General features: G+C 34.2%; 4 protein-coding genes across 4 annotated transcripts; 2 read left to right on the top strand and 2 right to left on the bottom strand.

Annotated features, from left to right (window-relative positions):
• Positions 1–1,636: 1,636 nt before the first annotated feature.
• On the bottom strand, positions 1,637–2,355 carry LOC148177891 (uncharacterized). The gene is made up of 2 exons (XM_088032510.1): positions 2,173–2,355; positions 1,637–2,118 (listed from the first exon to the last, which is right to left on the bottom strand). Exons 1-2 carry the CDS (start codon positions 2,300–2,302, stop codon positions 1,796–1,798), a joined length of 453 nt encoding a protein of 150 aa, XP_087888636.1. The 5' UTR covers positions 2,303–2,355; the 3' UTR covers positions 1,637–1,795.
• A 1,168-nt stretch (positions 2,356–3,523) lies between these two features.
• Positions 3,524–4,058, top strand: LOC148177890 (uncharacterized). The gene is made up of 2 exons (XM_088033415.1): positions 3,524–3,679; positions 3,744–4,058. Exons 1-2 carry the CDS (start codon positions 3,524–3,526, stop codon positions 4,056–4,058), a joined length of 471 nt encoding a protein of 156 aa, XP_087889541.1.
• Positions 4,059–10,837: 6,779 nt separating this feature from the next.
• Positions 10,838–22,290, top strand: SppL (signal peptide peptidase-like protein). The gene is made up of 6 exons (XM_088033473.1): positions 10,838–11,209; positions 11,269–11,622; positions 11,676–11,846; positions 14,265–14,585; positions 14,638–14,879; positions 21,617–22,290. The coding sequence occupies exons 2-6, from the start codon at positions 11,289–11,291 to the stop codon at positions 21,686–21,688; spliced, it is 1,140 nt and encodes a 379-aa protein (XP_087889599.1). The 5' UTR covers positions 10,838–11,209; positions 11,269–11,288; the 3' UTR covers positions 21,689–22,290.
• On the bottom strand, positions 22,272–23,365 carry LOC148177888 (GPN-loop GTPase 3). The gene is made up of 2 exons (XM_088033474.1): positions 23,113–23,365; positions 22,272–23,066 (listed from the first exon to the last, which is right to left on the bottom strand). Exons 1-2 carry the CDS (start codon positions 23,155–23,157, stop codon positions 22,287–22,289), a joined length of 825 nt encoding a protein of 274 aa, XP_087889600.1. The 5' UTR covers positions 23,158–23,365; the 3' UTR covers positions 22,272–22,286.
• Between the last annotated feature and the right edge of the window lie 35 nt (positions 23,366–23,400).

Here is a 23,400-nt window from a genome sequence, read left to right as displayed (position 1 = left end):
ATTTTTGACTTTTTAAGGCGGATTCTGAAGTAAAATAACCTGAGAAAAACGATGGCGCAAACCGTTTCTCAAAATCGTTTTTAGTTTCGGAGATATTGAGCTTTGAAAATTTTCCCAACTCAAAATCCGATATCCGAAACTTTGATCGCTTATAACTCAGTTGTTTCTGGACCAATCTTAACGAACCTTGCCTTTATAGATTCTACGCGAAATTCTGCGTAAAATGAGCAATAATACGTTAAGATTGCTTCTTAAATAAGCGAGATAGCGACCGAGTCTAAATTAGAGACTGAAAGACAGCTAACTTCTATTTAAAAAAAAAGGAAAATTTTAAATTCGAACTATCGAAGATTGATTTCTAAGGTAAAAAATTGCGAAAAAAACGATTCGGAAAAAGATTGTTTGATATTTGCCATAATTCCGGAGATATCGAGCAAAATCGTTTTCGAACCTCCAAAATTTTGGCCCACTGGGACAACCCAAATTTTCAAACGCCTCTAACTTAGTTATTTGTTGACGCACAAGAAAAATGAAGATATTTTTGGATTCAGCGCGAAATTCTGCGTTAAATGAGCCCATTTAGCTTAAATTTCCCTAACAAATAAACGCGATATCGACCGAATTACATTTTCAGAGGCTGATTTTAGGGTCGTTTTTAAGACGCTGTTTCGGGGCGAAAACTGCGTTTAATATTATTGAATTATATATCGATCGAAAGAGCAGCTCTAGATCTATCAACTGGCCAAATCTCAGATCGATCGGTCAAATAGTTTACGAGGGGCGATCAAAAAACGAAAAATTAAAAAATATATCGATAGAGTCGCAAAATTTTTTTGCCCAAAAAATTGACTATCGAATTTTCGACTTTTGAGGACTTATTTTAAAGTAGAATGAGCCGAGAAAAACGAAGGTAAAAACCGTTTCTCAAAATCCTTCGTAGTTTCGGAGATATTGAGCTTTGAAAATTTTGCAACTCAAGAATCAATATCTGAAATTTTGATCGCTCATAACTCTGTTATTTGTGGATCCATCTTAACGCGTCTTACATTTTTGGATTCTACGTGAAATTCTGCGTAAAATGAGCACCAATACTTTAAAGTTGCTTTATAAATAAGCGAAATAGCGACAGAGTCTGAATTAGAGACTGAAAGGCAGTTAACTTCTACATTGAAAAAATGGAAATTTTGAATTCGAACTATATAATATTGATTTCTAAGATAAAAAATTGTTTCGGGGTGAAAACTGGATTTAGTATTTCAGAGACGCTGATTTATCGACTGGCCAAATCTTAGATCGATCGGGCAAGTAGTTTACAAGTGGCGATCGAAAGACAAAAGATGACCATCAAATTTTCGACTTTTGAGGGCGGATTCTAAAGTAAAATAACCGGACAAAAACGATGGTAAAAACCGTTTCTCAAAATCTTTTGTAGTTTCGGAGATATCAAGCTTTGAAAATTTGACAACTCAAAATTCAATATCCAAAACTTTGATCGTTCATAACTCAGTTTTTTCTAGGCCGATCTCAACGAATCTTACCTTTTTGGATTCTACGTGAAATTCTGCGTAAAATGAGTACCAAAACTTTATTATTGTGTCATAAATAAGCGAGATATCGACCAAGTCTGAATTAGAGACCAAGCGACACCTAACTTTTTTTTATTAAATTTCATTCTTTATTAATTTATACTCCTAGTACAATAAAAGAAACATTTAACTAAGTATGTCGGTAATCAGTTCGTTCACCTCCGGAACTTCCGGGCAAAAAGTAGGTGGCCGGAATGATAAAAATTTCGTCACTTCTTATCTTCGACATTATAGAACAACTGATCTTCCGATGGTTGTTGTTCCGCCATTTTATCCCAAAAGCACTGTGTGAAAATAAAGGCGCGTTCACACCGATCGATGGACTCCATAGCCGTACATTTGTACAATATAAACTCCAAACTGGCAATTTCCACGTCGGATTCCTCCAAAGTTTGTTTGATATCATGAAGAAGAAATCCGCCATCAGTGTCCATCCAGCCGTACTTCATGAAGAGACAATGCAAGAAGCATGTGAAAGCGCTGGACTCGAAATGGCCCAATTTCTTATTGATCAGAACTTCGTTCATCGCTCCTAAAGACTTATTTTTATTATTTTTTTTTAATATGAATGTTAACGTGCACTTACGCATGCTAATTGGGGAGGTTTGATTACACGTCTTGATGAACGTTAAATCAGTGTTCAACTCGTCATTGTTGAAGCTTCTGGCGAAAATGAAAGGAAGCAAACACGTTAAAAGTGTGAGTGATTTCAACATGTTGTTTGGAGGAGAATTGGAGCTCAACTGATTTAGGACAGAAGTTTAATGTGATAAAAGATGAATTTCCTTGCAATTTTAGTTTAATTAATTATTTGGAATAAAAACGATAGCTGCCACCTCCGCTGTCGTCGCTTCCTGCTGTTGTGAGAGAGTCGTCTCCCCCAGGAATTTTGGGGCATCAGTTTGGGACTTTTTCCATGGCGAAAACCTTCAGGTTCACCTTCCAATAAAAACTAGTTTTCTATTAGCTTCTAATTTACCAGAATAATTATTTTTTCTGGTATTTAATAAACGAAAAATTCAATTTTCTTTGAATCACAGATTTTGAATTTTAGATTTCTGAGAGCGGATTCTAAGCAACAGCACTTTCGAAAAATTCAAGACCAAATTCTTAACTAAACAATGACAAAAACCGTTTCTTTCGATCTCTAAAATGTTAGCCCTCTGGAGACAACCCAAAATTTCAAACGCCTCTAATTCAGTTATTTTTCGACGTACAAGAAAAATAAGGACATTTTTAAATTCAGCGCAAAATTCTGCGTTAAATGAGCCCATATAGCTTAAATTTCCTTAACAAATAACGGAGGTATCGACCAAATTACATTTTTAGAGGGTGATTTTAGGGTCATTTTCAAGACGCTGTTTCGAGGCGAAAACTGCGTTTAATATTATTGAATTTTATATCGATCGAAAGAAGAGCCCGAGATCTATCAACTGGCCAAATCTCAGGTCAATAGAGCAAGTAGTTTACGAGTGGCGATCAAAAAACAAAAAATTGAAAAATTTTCATCGATTGAGTCGCAACATTTTTTTGCCTAAAAAATTGAACATTGAATTTTCAACTTTTGAGAACGAATTGTAAAGTAAAATAACCCGAGAAAAACGATGGTGAAAACCGTTTCTCAAAATTTTTCGTAATTTCGGAGGTATTGAGCTTTAAAAAATTTCCAACTCAAAATCCAATATCCGAAATTTTGATCGCCCATTACTCAGTTATTTGTAAACCGATCTCAACGAATTTTACCTTTTTGGATTCTATGTGAAATTCTGCGTAAAACGAGCACCAATACTTTAATATTGCTCCGTAAATACGCGAGATATCGACTGAAATAGATTTGCAAGCATAATCAGTACGATTTTTTCCAAAATATGTTGACTTGCATAATTCTTCATTCTCAGTACCTACAAATGACACATTTTTAATGATTGCATAATTCAATGACGGTTACAAACAAATTTATTCCTGACTCCTCATTTTCACCGACTCAACCCAAGCACAATTATTGCCAATCCATTTTTTCCAAGTCAGTAGTTCAACTAATAAAAATGTCGAAGAAAAACGATTTCGTGACTGTTTTTTGTGCTATTTTCATGGTAAGTACCCAATAATTCAAAAGATAAAATCGTCCGATTTAAATTACACAAAACCTATTTATAGATAACATTGATTGTGGGAGTGGAGTCTTCGATTTCTACCACGACCAATCAAGTGAAGACGAAAATAAAATCTCAACAGTTAATGCACGAGTTGCAGAAACAGATCAAGAATAAAGAGGATGAGTTGAGGAATGCTGAGGAAATTAACAGGAATTTCGAACGAATGATTCAGTTTGTGAATATTTTGGGACAAGTGGACAATTTCCTGACGGAAAGAACGAAAGGGTTGATTAAGAAATTGGCGGTTTTGGTGGAGGATGAGGACGACATTAAAAGACGGTTTCGCAATTATATTAGCAGCGAAGAAGAGAATTGAATGGTTTTGTACCGATAAATTTGTAGACAAATAAAAAATCAAATTCCGGAACTCTGGTTATCTGACGCATCCATTGTTTTGATCGGCGATAACTCAGTTATTTGTTGTCCGACCTAAATTTCAATCCCAGATTTCGAATCTACGGAAAATTCTGAGTAAAATGATGTATAATAACGCAAGTTTACTTCAAAAAATAAGCAAAATATCGATATCAGAAATTTGGCATAGTTTCAGTCATAAATTTTCGCGAAAATTTGCAAATTTCGACTTTTGAAAAATCTAGGAACTATTTCTTATGTAAAAAATCGCGAGAAAAACGATGATGCAAACCGCATCTTAAATATCTGAAATAGTTTCCGAGATATCGAGCATGAATTGTTTTGAACCTTCAAAAATTTGACCCTCTGGCGACAACCCAAAAATTCAAACGACCATAACTCAGTTATTTGTTGACGAAAATTAAAAATTCTCATGTTTTTGAATCCAGCGTAAAATTCTGCGTAAAATGAGACCCAAATTTGTTGAGTTTGGTAAATAAATAAACGAGGCATTGGCCAAAAACTGTTTTGAAAACGTCATTTTAAGGTGATTTCAATCAATGTTTTCAGAATAAAAACGACGTTTAATAGATTTAAATTATACATCAGTCGAAAGAGGAGCTCGAAGTCTATCTACTGGCTAAATTTGAGATCGATCGCACAAATAGTTTACAAGCTATGGTCAAAAATAAAAAAAAATGAAAAATTTTCATCGTTTGAGTCGCAATTTTTTTTCGCGAAAAATCGACTATCGAATTTTGGGCTTTTGAGAACATTTTCTAACGTAAAATGAGCCGAGAAAAAAGATGGCGCAAACCACATCTCAATATCTCTAATAATTTCCGAGATATTTAACTTTGAAAATTGGGAAAAATGAGAAAAAATGAAAATCAACTATCCGAAACTTTGATCGGCCATAACTCAGTTATTTGTTGTCGGATCTGAATTTAAATCCTAGATTTGGAATCTGCGTAAAATTCTGCGTATACTGATGTATAATAACTCAAGTTTACTCTGAAAAATAAGCGAGATATCGATATGAGAAATTTGGGCATAGTTTTAGTCATGAATTTTTGCAAAAATTTGCAAATTTCGACTATTGGAAAATCTAAAAACTATTTCTTATGTAAAAAATCGTGAGAAAAACAATGGCGCAAACCGCATCTCAATATCTGAAATAGTTTCCGAGATATCGAGCATGAATTGTTTCGAACCTTCGAAAATTTGACCCTCTGGCGACAACCCAAAATTTGAAACGGCCATAACTCGGTTATTTATTGACAAATATTAAAAAATTATCATGTTTTTGGATTCAGCGTGAAATTCTGCGTAAAATGAGACCCAAATTTGTTGAGTTTGCTTAATAAATAAATGAGGTATTGGAAAAAATCTGTTTTAAAAACATCATTTTAGGGTGATTTTCAATCAATGTTTTCAAAATGAAAATGAGGTTTAATAGCGTTGAATTATACATCAGTCGAAAGAGGAGCTCAAAATCTATCTACTGGCCAAATTTGAGATCCATAGGACAAATAGTTTGCGAGTTATGGCCAAAAATAAAAAAAATGAAAAATTTTCATCGTTTGAATCGCAATTTTTTTTCGCGAAAAATCGACTATCGAATTTTGGGCTTTTAAGCACTTTTTCTAACGTAAAATAAGCCGAGAAAAACGATGGCGCAAACCGCATCTCAATATCTCTAATAGTTTCTAAGATATTTAATTTCAAAAATTGAGAAAAATGAGAAAAAAATGAAAATCAACTATCCGAAACTTTGATCGGCCATAACTAAGTTATCTGTTGTCGGATCTGAATTTAAATCCCAGATTTGAAATCTGCATAAAATTCTGCGTATACTGATGTATAATAACTTAAGTTTACTCTAAAACATAAGCGAGATATCGATATTAGAAGTTTGGCCATGGCTTTAATCATGAATTTTTACAAAAATTTGCAAATTTCGACTTTAGAAAAACCAAAGAATTATTTCTTATGTAAAAAATCGCGAAAAAAACGATGGCGCAAACCGCATCTCAATATCTGAAATAGTTTCCGAGATATCGAGCATGAATTGTTTTGAACCGTCAAAAATTTGGCCCTCTGACGACAACCCGAAATTTCAAACGGCCATAACTCGGTTATTTGTTGACAAATATTAAAAAATTATCATGTGTTTGAATTCAGCGTAAAATTCTGCTTAAAATGAGACCCAAATTTGTTAAGTTTGCTTTATAAATAAACGAGATATTGGCGAAAACTGTTTTGAAAACATCATTTTGGGGTGATTTTCAATCAATGTTTTTAATATAAAAACGACGTTTAATAGCTTTAAATTATATACATCAGTCGAAAGAGGAGCTCAAAGTCTATCTACTGGCTAAATTTGAGATCGATCGGACAAATAGTTTACAAGCTATGGTCAAAAATAAAAAAAATGAAAAATTTTCATCGTTTGAGTCGGATTTTTTTTTCGCGAAAAATCGACTATCAAAATTTGGGTTTTTGATCACATTTTCTGACGTAAAATGAGCCGAAAAAAAGAATGGCGCAAACCGCATATTAATGTCGAAAATAGTTTCCGAGATATTTAACTTAAAAATTAGGAAAAATGAGAAAAAAATGAAAATCAACTTTCCGAAACTTTGAGTGGTCATAACTCGGTTATTTGTTGTCGGATCTGAATTTAAATCCTAGATTTGGAATCTGCGGAAAATTCTGCGTATACTGATGTATAATAACTCAAGTTTACTCTAAAAAATAAGCGAGATATCGATATGAGAAGTTTGGCCATAGTTTTAGTCATGAATTTTTGCGAAAATTTGCAACTTTCGACTATTGGAAAATCTAAAAACTATTTCTTATGTAAAAAATTGCGATAAAAGCAATGGCGCAAACCGCATCTCAATATCTGAAATAGTTTCCGAGATATCAAGCATGAATTGTTTCGAACCTTCGAAAATTTGACCCTCTGGCGACAACCCAAAATTTCAAACGGCCATAACTCGGTTATTTATTGACAAATATTAAAAAATTATTATGTTTTTGGATTCAGCGTGAAATTCTGCGTAAAATGAGACCCAAATTTGTTGAGTTTGCTTAATAAATAAATGAGGTATTGGAAAAAATCTGTTTTGAAAACATCATTTTAGGGTGATTTTCAATCAATGTTTTCAAAATAAAAACGACGTTTAATAGCTTTAAATTCTACATCAGTCGAAAGAGGAGCTCGAAGTCTATCTAATGGCTAAATTTGAGATCAATCGAACAAATAGTTTACAAGCTATGGCTAAAAATAAAAAAAATTAAAAATTTTCATCGTTTGAGTCGCAATTTTTTTTCGCGAAAAATCGACTATCGAATTTTTGGCTTTTAAGCACTTTTTCTAACGTAAAATAAGCCGAGAAAAACGATGGCGCAAACCGCATCTCAATATCTCTAATAGTTTCTGAGATATTTAACTTCAAAAATTGAGAAAATTAAGAAAAAAATGAAAATCAACTTTTCAAAACTTTGATCGGCTATAACTCGGTTATCTGTTGTCGGATCTGAATTTAAATCCCAGATTTGAAATCTGCGTAAAATTCTGCGTACACTGATGTATAATAACTCAAGTTTACTCTAAAAAATAAGCGAGATATCGATATGAGAAGTTTGGCCATAGTTTTAGTCATAAATTTTTGCGAAAATTTGCAACTTTCGACTATTGGAAAATCTAAAAACTATTTCTTATGTAAAAAATCGCGAGAAAAACAATGGCGCAAACCGCATCTCAATATCTGAAAGAGTTTCCGAGATATCGAGCATGAATTGTTTCGAACCTTCGAAAATTTGACCCTCTGGCGACAACCCAAAATTTCAAACGGCCATAACTCGGTTATTTATTGACAAATATTAAAAAATTATTATGTTTTTGGATTCAGCGTGAAATTCTGCGTAAAATGAGACCCAAATTTGTTGAGTTTGCTTAATAAATAAATGAGGTATTGGAAAAAATCTGTTTTAAAAACATCATTTTAGGGTGATTTTCAATCAATGTTTTCAAAATAAAAACGACGTTTAATAGCTTTAAATTCTACATCAGTCGAAAGAGGGGCTCGAAGTCTATCTAATGGCTAAATTTGAGATCAATCGAACAAATAGTTTACAAGCTATGGCTAAAAATAAAAAAAATTTAAAATTTTCATCGTTTGAGTCGCAATTTTTTTTCGCGAAAAATCGACTATCAAATTTTGGGCTTTTAAGCACTTTTTCTAACGTAAAATAAGCCGAGAAAAACGATGGCGCAAACCGCATCTCAATATCTCTAATAGTTTCTGAGATATTTAACTTCAAAAATTGAGAAAATTGAGAAAAAAATGAAAATCAACTTTTCAAAACTTTGATCGGCTATAACTCGGTTATCTGTTGTCAGATCTGAATTTAAATCCTAGATTTGAAATCTGCGTAAAATTCTGCGTACACTGATGTTAATAACTCAAGTTTACTCTAAAAAATAAGCGAGATATCGATATGAGAAATTTGGCCATAGTTTTAGTCATAAATTTTTGCGAAAATTTGCAACTTTCGACTATTGGAAAATCTAAAAACTATTTCTTATGTAAAAAATCGCGAGAAAAACAATGGCGCAAACCGCATCTCAATATCTGAAAGAGTTTCCGAGATATCGAGCATGAATTGTTTCGAACCTTCGAAAATTTGACCCTCTGGCGACAACCCAAAATTTCAAACGGCCATAACTCGGTTATTTATTGACAAATATTAAAAAATTATTATGTTTTTGGATTCAGCGTGAAATTCTGCGTAAAATGAGACCCAAATTTGTTGAGTTTGCTTAATAAATAAATGAGGTATTGGAAAAAATCTGTTTTAAAAACATCATTTTAGGGTGATTTTCAATCAATGTTTTCAAAATAAAAACGACGTTTAATAGCTTTAAATTCTACATCAGTCGAAAGAGGAGCTCGAAGTCTATCTAATGGCTAAATTTGAGATCAATCGAACAAATAGTTTACAAGCTATGGCTAAAAATAAAAAAAATTAAAAATTTTCATCGTTTGAGTCGCAATTTTTTTTCGCGAAAAATCGACTATCGAATTTTTGGCTTTTAAGCACTTTTTCTAACGTAAAATAAGCCGAGAAAAACGATGGCGCAAACCGCATCTCAATATCTCTAATAGTTTCTGAGATATTTAACTTCAAAAATTGAGAAAATTAAGAAAAAAATGAAAATCAACTTTTCAAAACTTTGATCGGCTATAACTCGGTTATCTGTTGTCGGATTTGAATTTAAATCCCAGATTTGAAATCTGCGTAAAATTCTGCGTACACTGATGTATAATAACTCAAGTTTACTCTAAAAAATAAGCGAGATATCGATATGAGAAGTTTGGGCATAGTTTTAGTCATAAATTTTTGCGAAAATTTGCAACTTTCGACTATTGGAAAATCTAAAAAGTATTTCTTATGTAAAAAATCGCGAGAAAAACAATGGCGCAAACCGCATCTCAATATCTGAAATAGTTTCCGAGATATCGAGCATGAATTGTTTCGAACCTTCGAAAATTTGACCCTCTGGCGACAACCCAAAATTTCAAACGGCCATAACTCGGTTATTTATTGACAAATATTAAAAAATTATCATGTTTTTGGATTCAGCGTAAAATTCTGCGTAAAATGAGACCCAAATTTGTTAAGTTTGCTTTATAAATAAACGAGATATTGGCGAAAACTGTTTTGAAAACATCATTTTAGGGTGATTTTCAATCAATGTTTTCAAAATGAAAACGACGATTAATGACATTGAATCATACATCAGTCGAAAGAGGAGTTCAAAATCTATCTACTGGCCAAACTTGAGATCTATAGGACAAATAGTTTGCAAGTTATGGCCAAAAATAAAAAAAATTAAAAATTTTCATCGTTTGAGTCGCAATTTTTTTTCGCGAAAAATCGACTATCGAATTTTGGGCTTTTGAGAACATTTTCTAACGTAAAATGAGCCGAGAAAAACGATGGCGCAAACCGCATCTCAATATCTCTAATAGTTTCCGAGATATTTAACTTTGAAAATTGGGAAAAATGAGAAAAAATGAAAATCAACTATCCGAAACTTTGATCGGCCATAACTCAGTTATTTGTTGTCAGATCTGAATTTAAATCCTAGATTTGGAATCTGCGTAAAATTCTGCGTTCACTGATGTATAATAACTCAAGTTTACTCTAAAAAATAAGCGGAGAAGTTTGGCCATAGTTTTAGTCATGAATTTTCGCGAAAAATTGCAACTTTCGACGTTTGCAAAAATTCGAAAAAAATTATGTCGTAACAACGATTAGTCCTACAAAAAATATTATAAGTATTTGTTGCAAATTTAATAAAATACAATTTTTATAATAAGTGTTTTTGCCGCTGGAATCATATTTGCAAAAATTGTTTTCTTTGACCTTTACCACCGTGTTTTTTTTAGCAGCGCACCTATCTTTTGACAATTTGTTTATAACAATAAAATGAAGCTCCACACAAAAAATCAGCTTTATGCGAATTAGTTCGAGGTTCATATTTATTTTAATTGTGCAAGCGTAAAAAGAGTCCGGATAACAACTCTTAAAGAACATTACAATGGTAGAAATTTACTGTTAAAACAAATTTCATTCAACATTGTTAAAAAGAGCGTGAGAATTCCGAATGTTTTGCATAACAGTTTATCCTCAAAAACGAAGAAATGGTGTCACAGTTAGACCAGCGAGTATCGTGTATAATTGGTTGCCTACATCGCGCGCATATAATCTTCTTTAGATGAGTGTGTTAATAAATTGGACTTGAAAACTATAAAACCGCATCGCATGCATTCGCAGGTGGCCTCGCCAGCACCCCCCTGCCCTTTTTTGCGTAACCTCCCCTCCCAGGAAAATAGAAAGTCTCGCATAAGTGAAATGTTTTCCGAAACCAACATGGCGCCCAGATGCACATAACCGTGTTCTAAGCCTCTGTTCATTTTCGATGTGAAGTGTAATTTTGTAAACAATCCGAATCGGGAGAGTGTCGATGGCTGTCTCACGGAAGAAGTGATGTTTGTCGACATTTCCGCGCCCCAGAACAGCCCCACAAGTTTCGAGGTAGAATCCGGTCATTTACCCTTTGAAGAAATCAAAAAATCGCACTGCGACTTTTGTAGATTGTTGAAGAAGCGGAGCCATGGCGGATCCCCAGGTCCAGACCCAGACCATCGAATACCAATGGGCCTACTCGATCATGGACTCCAGCAGAGTCTCCACCTTTCTCATCTCCATGCTCTTGATTGTTTATGGGTCGTTTCGGAGCCTCAACATGGAGCAAGAAGCCAGAGATCGGGCCAATGGGAGCACCAACTGTTTACTCAACCCTTCCCAGCAAGTTCAGACTGAAAATAACGTGCAGACTCTTGATACTATGCAAGCTCTGTGTTTGCCTCTAGGTGCCAGCATTTCTTTGTTAGTTATGTTTTTCTTCTTTGACTCCATGCAAATGCTCTTCGCTATTTGTACCGCGAGTAAGTTGCCACAAGTGGTTGGGGGATTTTGTTTTTAAAACTTGTTTTTGCAGTCATAGCCACCGTCGCTCTCGCGTTTCTCTTGCTGCCAATGTGTCAATACATTATTCGACCGTGTTCTGATGGAAATAAGATCTCTTTTGGGATGTGCGGCAGGTTTACTGCAGCGGAACTGCTCTCTTTCTCGTTGTCGGTTTTCATCGTCTGCATATGGGTGCTCACAGGTGAGGAATCATTGCCATCTAGACACCTTTGGAAGTTTACAGGCAGTGCTGCCAATCTTACGGCAATTTTACTGTAAATGTTCATTTTGGGGAAAAGTAGCTAAATAATTAAGTTACAGTGGGGGCCTAAATGAAGTGGGTCAAAATTGAGCTGTGTAAAACGGGCTTTCAAAGCAGGCTTAACGTTGACATTAATAAATCAAAAGAAAAATGATGTTGATGCGTGCTTTCAGTCGGTTTGAGTACCAAATGTACTTTGACAGTTAATTTTAAGGTTGGAATCTTGATAAATTAACTTTGGGAATTTTAAGATGACACTGTTGGCATGACAGTCCCCAGAATTTGACGTTTGCCAACACTGAAAAAATGGAAATGTCGATTTCCAAATTAAAAAATCGCGAGAAAAACGATTTCGAAAAGGATTTCTTTGTATTTGTCTTGATTCCGGAGATATCGAGCAAATTCGTTTTCGATCCTCCAAAATTTTGGCCCTCTGGCGACAACCCAAAATTTCAAACGCCTCTAACTGAGTTATTTGTTGACGTATGAGAAAAATAAGGATATTTTTGGATTCTGCGCGAAATTCTGCGTTAAATGAGCCCATTTGGCTTAAATTTCCCTAACAAATAAACGCGATATCGACCGAATTACATTTTCAGAGGCTGATTTTAGGGTCGTTTTTAAGACGCTGTTTCGGGGCGAAAACTGCGTTTAATATTATTGAATTATATATCGATCGAAAGAGCAGCTCTAGATCTATCAACTGGCCAAATCTCAGATCGATCGGTCAAATAGTTTACGAGGGGCGATCAAAAAACGAAAAATTAAAAAAAAAATATCGATAGAGTCGCAAAATTTTTTTGCCCAAAAAATTGACTATCGAATTTTCGACTTTTGAGGACTTATTTTAAAGTAGAATGAGCCGAGAAAAACGATGGTAAAAACCGTTTCTCAAAATCCTTCGTAGTTTCGGAGATATTGAGCTTTGAAAATTTTGCAACTCAAAAATCAATATCTGAAATTTTCATGCTCATAACTCTGTTATTTGTGGATCCATGTTAACGCGTCTTACATTTTTGGATTCTACGTGAAATTCTGCGTAAAATGAGCACCAATACTTTAATGTTGCTTTATAAATAAGCGAAATAGCGACAGAGTCCGAATTAGAGACTGAAAGGCAAATTTCGTACCTCCAAAATTTTGGCCTTCTGGCGACAACCCAGAAGTACAAACGCCTCTAACTCAGTTATTTGTTGACTTACGGCAAAAATAAGGATATTTTTGGATTCAGCGCGAAATTCTGCATTAAAAGAGCCAATCCAGCTCCTTAACAAATAACCGAGATATCGACCGAATTAGATTTTCAGAGGGTGATTTTAGGGTCATTTTCAAGACTCTGTTTCATGGCGAAAACTGGGTTTAGTACCAATGAATTATATATCGATAGAAAGAGCAGCTCGAGATCTATCAACTGGCCAAATCTCAGATCGATCGGGCAAGTAGTTTACGAGTGGCGATCGAAAAACGAAAAATTGAAAATTTTTCATTGATTGAGTCGCAAAATTTTTTGCTCAAAAAATCAAACATCGAATTTTCGACTTTTCAGGACTTATTCGAAAGTAAAATCAGCCGAGAAAAACGGTGGTCAAAACCGTTTTGCAAAATCTCTTTTAGTTTCGGAGATATTGAGCTTTGAAAATTTTCCGAAACTTTGATCGCTCACCTTTTTGGATTCTGCGTAAAATGAGCACCAATACTTTAATGTTGCTCCAAAAATAAGTGAGAAATCGCCCCAGTTTGCACATTTGCAACCTAAACCGATTGTAGTTATGATAACGTTTAATTTTTGGCCGCCTGGATTACAATGTCGTTCAAAAACTGTACTACATTGTGCTTCAAAAAGATTTGCATATAGTGGCCTATGATTTTCCGTACAAATTAAAATTGCCGCTTTACGGCGATAATGATTCGAACGTTGGTTACATAACCTCAAAAATTATTAAGTAGGCACTCATCTGCGACAACTGCCGCTTAATTTTTCTGTTTGTTGTCTAAATTCATTCCCGATTAGCCATTTTACGTTTGACAAGTGACACTATTGATAGAAATCCAAAGTGACAGAACTAGTTCGAACATAAAACAATGCGAGCGGCACAAAAAAGCTACAATCCTAAGGTAACTAGATAAAAATCGTTTTGAAACACTACTTAATATTTAAAACAAAAATTTACATAACATAACAATTTATGATTAAGTAAGAAAACTGGATGTAAAGAAACAAAATAAAGTGATTTGATGGTCCTGTACTCTTTTTATGCGAGTGCAAGAAAAAACAATATAGGTAACCTCATTTCACCGTCAATATAACGGTTTGAAAACATTTCGGTTTCGAATTTCATGCCCTATTAATTTTTCCAGGCCATTGGTTGTTGATGGACGCCATGGGCATGGGCCTGTGCGTCGCCTTCATCGCTTTCGTGCGTCTCCCAAGCCTGAAAGTCTCCACTCTCCTCCTCACCGGCCTCCTCATCTACGACGTCTTCTGGGTGTTTTTCTCCTCCTACATCTTCAGTACAAACGTGATGGTCAAAGTGGCCACAAGACCCGCAGAAAACCCCGTTGGTTTGGTCGCCCGGAAACTGCACATAGGGGGCGTCGCGAAAGAAGCCCCCAAATTGAGTTTGCCGGGCAAACTCGTTTTCCCCAGTATCCATAATAGTGGTCATTTCAGTATGTTAGGTTGGTAGAAGAAAAGCGGAAGTGATCGATAGTAATCTGATGGTGTTTTTAGGTTTAGGTGATATTGTGATGCCAGGATTATTGTTGTGTTTTGTGTTACGATATGATGCATATAAGAAGAGTCAAGGTCTGACGGGATCACGGCTTACGTATTTTCATTGTTCACTTTTGGGATATTTTCTTGGGTTGTTGACGGCGACGGTCAGTTCGGAGGTGTTTAAGGCGGCGCAGCCGGCGTTGTTGTATTTAGTTCCGTTCACTTTATTGCCTCTACTCACCATGGCGTATTTAAAGGTAAGATTTTATTATTGTTATTATTTTTTAGTGCTTTAAAATGGTGGATGCGCCGGGTTTCCACACATTTTCTATTTTAATAAAAGAGACGAGTTTTACAACCGGTTTCCACTTTTATTGGCACTTTTATCTTCAATTCGAATCCGACGACCGTAAAGTGAAAGTTGCCGTTATTTCGCAGATTCGTTTATTTATCACGTCTTGCCTCCGTGATTTTTGAGTATTCGTCAACATTCATACTTCTTTTGTAGCCTAATAATGAGGTCAACATCTTTAATTTAGATATCAAATAAGACATTTTAAATTTCTCACTCGAAATTTCGGAGTTGGTGCTACTGAAAATTAGAGAACTGCCTAAACTAACCTCACTTTTTCAATTTACTTGTGCGTAAAGGTAAAAACGGACCATAAAGTAACTTTGGAAAGGCAAATTTGCAGTAAAACGTCACAAAGCGAAAGATCTTCAACTTTCCAAATTTCGAGCGGGAAATTTGAATTTTGGATTTTTAGTTCATTTTTTTGCTTACACCGTAATAACATGGAATTCTAAAAATTGCTGTCGGAATAAGAATTCCTTAGAGCACAATTCGCCATTAACCAAATTTAATTTGCAAATTCGGAAGAACGGGAAAAATAGATATTTACGTAACAAGTACGGAAAGTCACCAATTTCGCACGAGTGTGAATGCAGGTGCACGAGTGCAAGAAAAACTCTTTTCAACGAGTTATGTACACTATTTTTCCTACGACCTTCCCTCATCAGGAAGAAGCCTTAAGTCTTGACAATAGTTTATTTCTTATCTATTCTAACTGTCAATTTTCTACGACCTCATATAAAAGTGACGTATTCCACATAGTTGATGTTTTCGTACATCTATTTACAAAAGTAAAAATCACTGTCAAAATTGACTGGTCAGAAACGACCTAACCAATTCATTTTTACCATTATGCATGTTGTTTTACAACGAAACGTCTAGATATTTGAGACAAAAATTCAAGAGTTACATTTGTATTTCAAAATAACTGTCAATTTTGACAGGTCTGTGCGGGTTTTATATAGGGTCGTAGAAGAAAGTTCTTTTAAACGATATAATTGACTAATTATTTTGTGTGGTGGAAAAAAAATAGGAAATTCATGCAGTTTGCGTTTTTTTAATAATGAGCCTTTCTTGTGGTTTCCTACACTGACTTGAGTGAAAGTTAAATTCTCACAAAACGTGGTCACGCTAAATTAAAATCCAGACAAATTAGTACGTGTTTCAAAGTGATTTTCATCCAGTTACCATTTTTGTGCCGCTCACATTGTACTGTGTTTGAACTAGTCGTGTCACTTTGGACTTCTGTCAATTGTGTCACTTGTCAAACGTCAAAATCGCCAATAACGGAATAATTTAAACAATAAACAGGAAAATTGACCTTTCAGTGATCCAATTGTCCTAGATTAGTACCTACTTGATTATTTTTTAATAGTATTGTGAGGTTATGTAACCAATGTTCTGAATATTAACTTCGTGAAGCGGCATTTTTTTTAATTGTACATTAAATTATAGGCGATTAGATAGCAATCTTTTTGAAACACGCTGTATTTAAGTATTTTAAAAACAACATTTGTGGCCATCCCAATTTTTTTGTTACATAATTCCGACGTGAAAGCCATTTGATTGTCAAAAAGCACCTTTTATGTATTTCATTATTTGATTGAATTTTGCTCGTCAAATTGACAGTAAAAAAATTGTTACACTTAAATTTTCACAATATCCATAAAATTTCCAATTTTCTTTAAATTTTTCTCAATATTTCGCTGAATTTCCAGTATAAATATGGCAATTTTATACACGGTATTTATAAATGCTTCTAGTATCAAGGGTGGCTATGAAATGTCAAAGAAATTTGCCGCTCATTACAAATGTGGGTTTAGATTTTTCAATAGACATTTGCAGCTAATTTCAATCATAGAGCAAAGTTGAATGAAAGTTGAATTTTGAAACCCTTGATGCTAGAAACATTTATAAACACCTTGTATTTCATTATTACTGTCAGTTTTGGCAAAATTGATTGAGATTTGCTCGTCAAATTGACAGTAATGCATAGCCTACACTAACATTTTTAAAATGTCAATAAAATTTTCTTGAAATTCCTCTTAATAATTAATAATAATTTTCTGTATAGTTAAATATGGCAAATTTATATTAACTGAAATACGAAATAAATAACCACATTGCAAAATTTGCAGTTATCCATCTTCAAACAATAATTTCTATTGAATAAACACGTAATGGACGAGTTTAACGGGACTAAAGTCTTTGTTATAGTGAAGGTGTTCGTTAATAGAAAATCCCCATAATGTAGTTATAATAATTCACACGTACAACTACTAATAACTTGAATAATTTAATTATGATCAAGTTTGCACGCCGATGATGTAATTATTAGCCAATGATTGTAATTTACGAGGATGTAGCTAATGTGAAGTGTCTATAGACGCGCATCGATGGTTATTATATGAGCGATTATTGACAGTTTTCTGTTATTGGCGCTATTGTTGTAAATGTCAATGTCCTGTTGATTTCCGCTATGAACTCAGAAGGCTTGGGGTTGAAGTAGGCGTTTGTTTATTTGACAGTTAAAGATTGATCAGTGTTGTTATTCGTCACTGTAAAAATGACCAGATATGTCAATTTATTACCAACGTAAAAAATTATGCTGATTTCTAAAATTTCTCCGTTGTAAATCGGTAAATTGTCTGCAGGAAAAATGACGTTTAGATCCTATAATTAATTAGATGTTACGTAACTGTTATGGTGGACATGCTAAGACGCGCTTTGAGAATAGTCAGGGCTGCCAACAGATTTCATATCAAGGCCTACTTGTATGACACTTTTAATCGATTTTCCGGTATTTTGTGAAAAAAATCGAGAAAGTAAAAACGGCTCGTTTGATTTGCTTGACGACTTAATTATACGTGTTTCCACCTTTAATAAGAACGAAAACTGGGTCAGTAATGAACGGTATGCAGAATCGACATTCTGTCTTGGAAATTCGCGTTTTTGTACTCGAATAAACTTGCAGAAAAAATGCAATTTAGACACTAAAGAACATTTTATTTTCAATTTCAATTTAATTTATTTGCCACTTCTAAAATATAGTATGTACTTCATTTTTATTCACATTTTACAATGAATCATTGATGGTTCGTTTCGCTTTCTGAATTTTTATAGTGTTATGAACAGTTAGCTGTTTCATGCTTTGTGCGCATAGCAAATGACAGTAGCTAATAATTTGGGATCGAAAAGATGACGTTTCTAAGGTGAAAATGTTCTTCTTCAATTTTTGTTTCAGTTGAAGATTTCGTAAAGACGAATACAATGGTAATTACAACAATTCTCATTGTTTTTTTATTTCGTGAAACATCCATAAAATTGACATCATTGTCGACAGTTTGCTAGTGTAAAAACATTCACTTATAATTTTATTAAACATTTTATAATTTTATATTTGCATGCATATTTCATAAATAATAGATGATTATTAAAATACTACAAATTAAAGTTAAACATTTTGGCATATTTTCAAGCTCCAACAATTACCCAACAATTAGCTGCATGCGCTGTTAGTGGCGGCCGAAAATTACAGCTAACGTAATCGAAATTGTAAATAAATAGTCATGTTAAGACCGGATATTCTCATTTTCAGGATGTCGACACAATCATGACATAACCTTGCCACAAACGTAATAAACTTTGATAATGACCAGTAACCTTGCGCGTCTACCATTCCCAAAGTGTTTTAACTGAGAAAGTGATTTATAATGGAATAAGCAAAAACGTCTAATTGTAGTTATTTGTTGTATAAGTGTTTTGTTGGGCGTATAAAACATGTAAGAAAAGTGTAAATACTTCTTATGAGATTTGTGATTTGTGAGTACCAAAAAAACGATTGTCTTCGAAATGAAAATTTCTAAGATCCGTCCCTGTTGTTCGAAAAATTTGAGATTTAGTACAGACAGTCAACATGGTAGAGATAGTAACCTCTCCAAATTTCAGTCCGCTAAAGTCAAAATTACTAAAATTACAGATCTGACTCGAAAATTTTTGGCCCGTCTTGAAAACAAAAATTTCTAAAATCCGTCCCGGTTGTCCAAAAAATTCGGTATTTAGGACAGACAATCAACTAGTCAAAACTAGTAATCTGTCAAAATTTCATTGCCCTAGCGTCGAAACTACCAAAATTACAGGTCTGAATGTAAAATATTGGAAATTTTTGGTTCGTCTTGAAAATAAAAATTTCTAAAATCCGTCCCTGTACTTAAAAAATTTGAGATTTGGTACAGACAGTCAACATGTTAGAGATAGTAATAGTCTCCAAATTTCATTCCGCTAATGTCAAAACTACTAAAGTTACAGATTCGATTTGAAAATATTGGAAATTTTTGACCCTTCTTGAAAACAAAAATTTCTAAAATCCGTCCCTTTTGTTAAAAAAAATGGTATTTAGCACAGACAGTCAACAAGTCAAAACTAGTAATTTCTACAAGTTTCATTGCCCTAGCATCGATACTACCAAAATTATAAGTCTGAATGAAAAATATTGGAAATTATTGGCTCGCCTTAAAAACAAAAATTCTTAAAATCCGTCCCGATAGTTCAAAAAATTTGGTATTTTATACATACAGTCAACAAGTCAAAACTAGTAATCTCTCCAAATTTTATTACTCTAGCATCAAAACTACCAAAATTACACGACCGAATGAAAAATATTGGAAATTTTTGGCTCGTCTTAAAAATAAAAATTTCTAAAATCCGTCCCTGTTCTTCAAAAAATTTGAGAATTAGGACAGACAGTCAACATGTTAGAGATAGTAATGTCTCCAAATTTCATTCCGCTAATGTCAAAACTACTAAAGTTACAACTCCGATTTGAAAACATTGGAAATTTTTGGCCCGTCTTGAAATAAAAATTCCTAAAATCCGTCCCTGTTGTTTAAAAAAAAATGAGATTTGCTACAGAGAGTTAAAGATAGTATCCTCTATAAATTTCATTTCGCTAATGTCAAAACTTCGAAAGTTACAGATCCGAGTTGAAAATATTGGAAATTTTTTACCCTTCTTGAAAATAAAAATTTCTAAAATCCGTCCCTGTTGTAAAAAAAAAAATTGGTATTTAGCACAGACAGTCAACAAGTCAAAACTAGTAATTTCTACAAGTTTCATTGCCCTAGCATCGATACTACCAAAATTATAAGTCTGAATGAAAAATATTGGAAATTATTGGCTCGCCTTAAAAACAAAAATTCTTAAAATCCGTCCCGGTAGTTCAAAAAATTTGGTATTTTATACATACAGTCAACAAGTCAAAACTAGTAATCTTTCTAAATTTTATTATTCTAGCATCAAAACTACCAAAATTACACGACCGAATGAAAAATATTGGAAATTTTTGGCTCGTCTTAAAAATAAAAATTCCTAAAATCCGTCTCGGTAGTTCAAAAAATTTGGTATGTAGGACATACAGTCAACAAGTCAAAACTAGTCATCTCTCTAAATTTTATTACTCTAGCATCAAAACTGCCAAAATTACACGACCGAATGAAAAATATTTGAAATTTTTGGCTCGTCTTGAAAATAAAAACTTCTAAAATCCGTCCCTGTTCTTCAAAAAATTTGAGATTTGCTACAGAGAGTCAACATGTTAGAGATAGTAACCTCTCTAAATTTTATTTCGCTAATGTCAAAACTTCTAAAGTTACAGATCCGAGTTGAAAATATTGGAAATTTTTGGCCCGTCTTGAAAACAAAAATTTCTAAAATCCGTCTCTGTTCTTCAAAAAATTTGAAATTTGGTACAGACAGTCAACAAGTCAAAATTAGAAATCTCTTCAAATTTTATAGCCTTAGCTTCGAAACTACCAGAATTACAGGTCTGAATATAAAAAAATATTGGAAATGATAAAGGAGCGTGTAATTTAAATATTAAATATCATCATTTTTATCTATGATTTTCCATTCCGATCAGTGAAATCATTTGAAACGCGAAATTTATCGAAAAACTACAATTTTGTGGGCATTAAAATTATTTTTTTTACAAAATCTTCGAAAGTTAACAAAACATGATTTTTTTTTCCATAAATCTCTCCAAATTCTTTGTCATGTAACTCCTAAATGGCAATAGATAAAAGCTTAGCTAATACCGCGTTAGAAAGCAGAGATCTCAACCTTTATAATGACGCATCACAATAAAAAATCGAAGTACCAATTTAGGAGTTCTGTGCAAAAAAATGTCAACAAGTTTTCCAAAACCGTTCGTTTTTCCAAATTTTCGTCAGATTTTCTTGACTAAAACTAACTCTTCCGGCGACTTCTATAGCTCGTTGGGAAGCTTATTTAATTACCTCTCCAATGAAATGAAATATTACAGAATTTAATGATTTTGCTAGTTAAGCAAAACTGAAAAAAACGAAAGTGAACGCAGGGACCAAAATTTCTTGCCCAGTGTTATTAGTAGATAATATAGTCAGCACAGTTCTGCAAGCCATTATCTTCAGATTGATGATCCCGAAGTATGCCAGCCATTTTCCCAGTAGAAACGAGAAAGTACAAAAGCGTGCCTAAAAATTAGGGACGTGGGTGTCGACGACTTTAACTCCTCGGCCCGGAATGGCGTCCAGCGAAATTGGACCCAATATCAAATTCTAGTTTTTGCATGTATGAGAAATATAATTAACGACTCTTCTGTTTTAGGGCGATTTGCGGCGAATGTGGTCCGAACCGTTCAAATCTCTGACCGTTTCTAAGCATCTCCAAGATGTGTGATAGACTGTTTGTTAACTTAAATTTGTAGATTTAAACAAGTGTTAAATGAATATTAACATAGTGAGTGGATGCCTGTGCATTTAAAGAACAAGTTAAAACGAATTTTCATTAATATTATATGTTAAGGAAGAAATGTATAGCTCTATCGTCAATTTCAGACAAAATGATATTATCAATTGTTAGAAACAATTTTATTTTTTACTAACACGTATAAGAACTGAAGCATTTTCGTGTGGTTTGTGTAAAATGTCCGTTGGTTTTTTCTCGATCATGTTAACGAAATTGTCGTTTCATCATCACGTAAGTCAGTATTTTGTTTTAAGGGAAACTCAATATGAACAAATTCTTTTTCTGTGATAACTCCTATACTTACAATTAAATGTTTCACCTGCTCCTATTTTGTGCAATTGATTAACATTTTTTTTATGAATAACTTGTGATTTTTTTATACTTTGTCATCATTGTACCATTTCATATTCATACCTATGACTTGCTTTAACGATGATAAGAACGATAGTAAGATTGTAGACTTTAGTATTTAGTACTTTGTGTTATTGTTTTATAAAAAAGTATAAATTTCAAATAAATTATGTATCATTTAATCACCCTCTGGAGGCTCTTCAAAATCCCGCGCTCTCACATCTTGATCTTCTCCGTATTGTATCACGTTATCTATAGTTAGAAGAATATCATGGATGCTCTCTTCATCTTTCAAATTCAATGGTAAAAACCGCACCAAGGAGTAGTTTTCTATTAACTCTCCAATCGCCTCTGAGAGCTTCTTGTATTTATCATTAAAAGCGTTGGCCCCACTCAGATCTATATCCCCCAAGATAGCGTGAGAATCAGGTTCCAAAAACCGTTCGATCCGTTTCCGGGCCCCCTTGCTCAACAAATCAATTTTTGATAATAAATTAACGTGTGGGAGCTCCAAATTCACCATGACGCTCAGTGCCGCCATGGTCCCCGACAGAAACTTAGCCCCATCCGTCATAAACTGCACGTCCACCAAAAAGACGCTACAAATACTAAAATTCCAATCCTGCAACTGCTTCACCAACTTCTTCATCGCTGTTAAATGAGTGTACAGCTCAATCTGTCCTGGACAGTCAAAAACAATATAATCGTCTTCGTCCTCCCCCAACTTGTCGCGCAACCAATCGGAATTCTCCAGCAAGTACTCGATGCAGAACACGAGCCCCCCGTTGGGGCCAAAGTGGAGCTCCTCATCCTCCATTGTGTCCTGCACGTGGATTAACTCGCGGATGTCAGCCATGGGGTTGTAGTCGAAGTGTTCAGCGGCTGGGTCTAAATTCACGACTTCGATTGTGCGTTTGGTGTCGATTCCGTGTTGGACCAGAGCGGAGCAGTAAGTTGACTGAAATTTTTAGGTTAGAATTGGGGAGGTGGGTGGAATGGGGTACCTTGCCGCTGCCGGCGGGGCCCACGACGAGCTGCGCGTACCGCATTGCCCCCAAATCTTCTTTTCAACGAAATAACTGAGGTTTTAGGACTCGAACTTCTTGGAAATCTAGGGACTTTGGTCTAATGGCGGTGACAAGTGACAGGTCGAAAGAAACCTGTAATACCGGCAGTGATTATTTTCTGAGGGGTGCTTTCAGGAAATTACAAATTTCTGCGTTTTGGTTACTAAAAATGCCGGTAAGACTCTCATTGCCCCAAATCTTATTCTAAACACTTCATTAATTAAT

This window comes from Gnatocerus cornutus, chromosome 3 (genome assembly GCF_029298725.1).
Source record: "Gnatocerus cornutus isolate USDA-ARS CGAHR chromosome 3, icGnaCorn1.1, whole genome shotgun sequence".
Taxonomy (NCBI): Eukaryota; Metazoa; Arthropoda; class Insecta; order Coleoptera; family Tenebrionidae; genus Gnatocerus; species Gnatocerus cornutus.
The sequence above is the reverse complement of the archived record's forward strand: the minus strand, read 5'-3'. Positions and strand labels throughout refer to the sequence as shown.